Raw genomic sequence first — 1,982 nt, forward strand, 5'->3', positions numbered from 1 at the left:
CATCCCGGAGTTTTTGTTGTTCATATGGGTTTTTAACTCCTCGGTGTTTCTTTCCTTTGACGTGGCGAGTCATCTTTTGTGTTATCTTCTGCCTTGCTGTTCTCTAATTAACAGGACTAATTTGTTTTTATTAATTCTTAAATAGTTCTGTCGCTCGTCTGCAATGTTGTGTTTAGAGCTCGCTCCACGTGAAGGCTCTTCTCATCCGATACATTTTATTTGACTTTGATGATGACATTTAATACACGTTTATTGTAAATAATTATGTGTATAAATACATTCTAGCTTTATTTTATCACATTTTTCATCATAGACAATATTTTAGATAATACTAATATATTAAGACTGAAATGAGCTCACGCTTTTACATAAAGGTACAAAATAAATTATTTGATGTAGCAGTTGCCTATAGGATTATTAAAAAGAAAAACGCTTATTTGCCTTGATAATATTCATTGCTGTACCAATTGAAGACAGAAATGATTAAATTGGCATGTTAGTAACCTATCTGTTCCTGATTGCAATTGTAGTAACATGTTAAGAATTTGGACAACAAACTGTGCTTTCTCATCCGCCTAAGCAATTGCTTTATTTGTCTCGCAAAATGTCGCGTTTCACGAGAAGGGAGTGTAAGTATAATAAATTGGTTGGTTGTGTATGACTATGATTCCTCTTATGATACATTGCAGTATCAGTCACTATTCACTATTGAAAAAAATACAGTTCATATTTTGAAACAGAGATCGTTAATAAAGTTTATTGTCTGGGAACAGTTTTAGCAGATACTGAAGACAAAAGAAATCCGCTGGCCCAAGATCCCGGAAGATTTGACGTAGATTACTTTATACGTCATTATTATTATCGTCATTATCATCATCATTGTCATTAACCTTTTCTTACTTACTACAATCATGTTTATTATAATCACTGTATCTATTAATGTAATTTTCATTATCTCATCATTATCCCCACTGTTATCATTATCATTATTATTATTATTATTATTATTATTATTATTATTATTATTATTATTATTATCATTATTATTATTATTATTATCATTATCATTATTATTATTATTATTATTATTATTATTATTATTATTATTATTATTATTATTATCATCATCATCATTATCATTAATATTACTATTATCATCATTATCATTAGCATCATTGTTATTATTATTACTATTATTATTATTGTTATTATCATTATTATCCTTATTATTATTATTATTATTATTATTATTATTATTATTATTATTATTATTATTATTATTATTATTATTATTATCATTATCATTATCATTATCATTATCATTATTATTAGTATTATTATTATCATTATTATTAATATTATTATTTTTATTATCATTATCATTATTATCATCACCATCGTCATTATTATTATCATTACTATTACTATCATTAACATTATTATTGTCATTATTATTATTTTCATCATTATCTTTATTATCATTGTTATTATCATTATTATTATCATTATTACTTCTACTACTACTACTACTATTATTATTATTATTATTATTATTCTGATGCTGATGATGATGATGATGATTATGATGATTATCATTATCGTCGTGTCGCTGCCTCCATTGCTACGGACTCTGGTGTCATGGCTGCTGGTACTGCCGGTGCCACAGCTGTCGACTTCCCACCGACAGTAGTAGACAGTAATGGAGACCCCGGTTTCCCCTCAAATGCCAATGAGAATGACATCAGCATTTTAGGCTCTAACATAAGATCTGCTACAGAACATCTCGAGTCATTACTATCTTAATGCATTGGTAAAGCTTTTGATGTCACGGGATTGTGGCGAACCAGACTAGGCAGTGATATTCAACATCTATTTGAGTTGCCTCCATGCAATGCTCCTTTCAGTAGCCGGTCCAGAAAAGTACACCAGAAATTCGACTCCTTTGTCAGAACCGATCTCGCTCTCAGTAAAGTTTCATCGAA

The 1,982-nt window shown here is 28.8% G+C and overlaps 1 protein-coding gene across 1 annotated transcript in view; it reads right to left on the reverse strand.

Annotated features, from left to right (window-relative positions):
- The window catches only part of LOC125026014 (coiled-coil domain-containing protein 137-like), a 19,409-nt gene extending 19,215 nt beyond the window's left edge, over positions 1-194 (reverse strand). The window contains exon 1 of the mRNA XM_047614387.1: positions 1-194. This exon is cut by the window's left edge and continues 4 nt beyond it. Coding sequence (XP_047470343.1) covers positions 1-73 — 73 coding nt within the window. The 5' untranslated portion in view covers positions 74-194.
- Positions 195-1,982: the final 1,788 nt, after the last annotated feature.

This window comes from Penaeus chinensis, chromosome 5 (genome assembly GCF_019202785.1).
Source record: "Penaeus chinensis breed Huanghai No. 1 chromosome 5, ASM1920278v2, whole genome shotgun sequence".
In the NCBI taxonomy this organism is placed as follows: domain Eukaryota; kingdom Metazoa; phylum Arthropoda; class Malacostraca; order Decapoda; family Penaeidae; genus Penaeus; species Penaeus chinensis.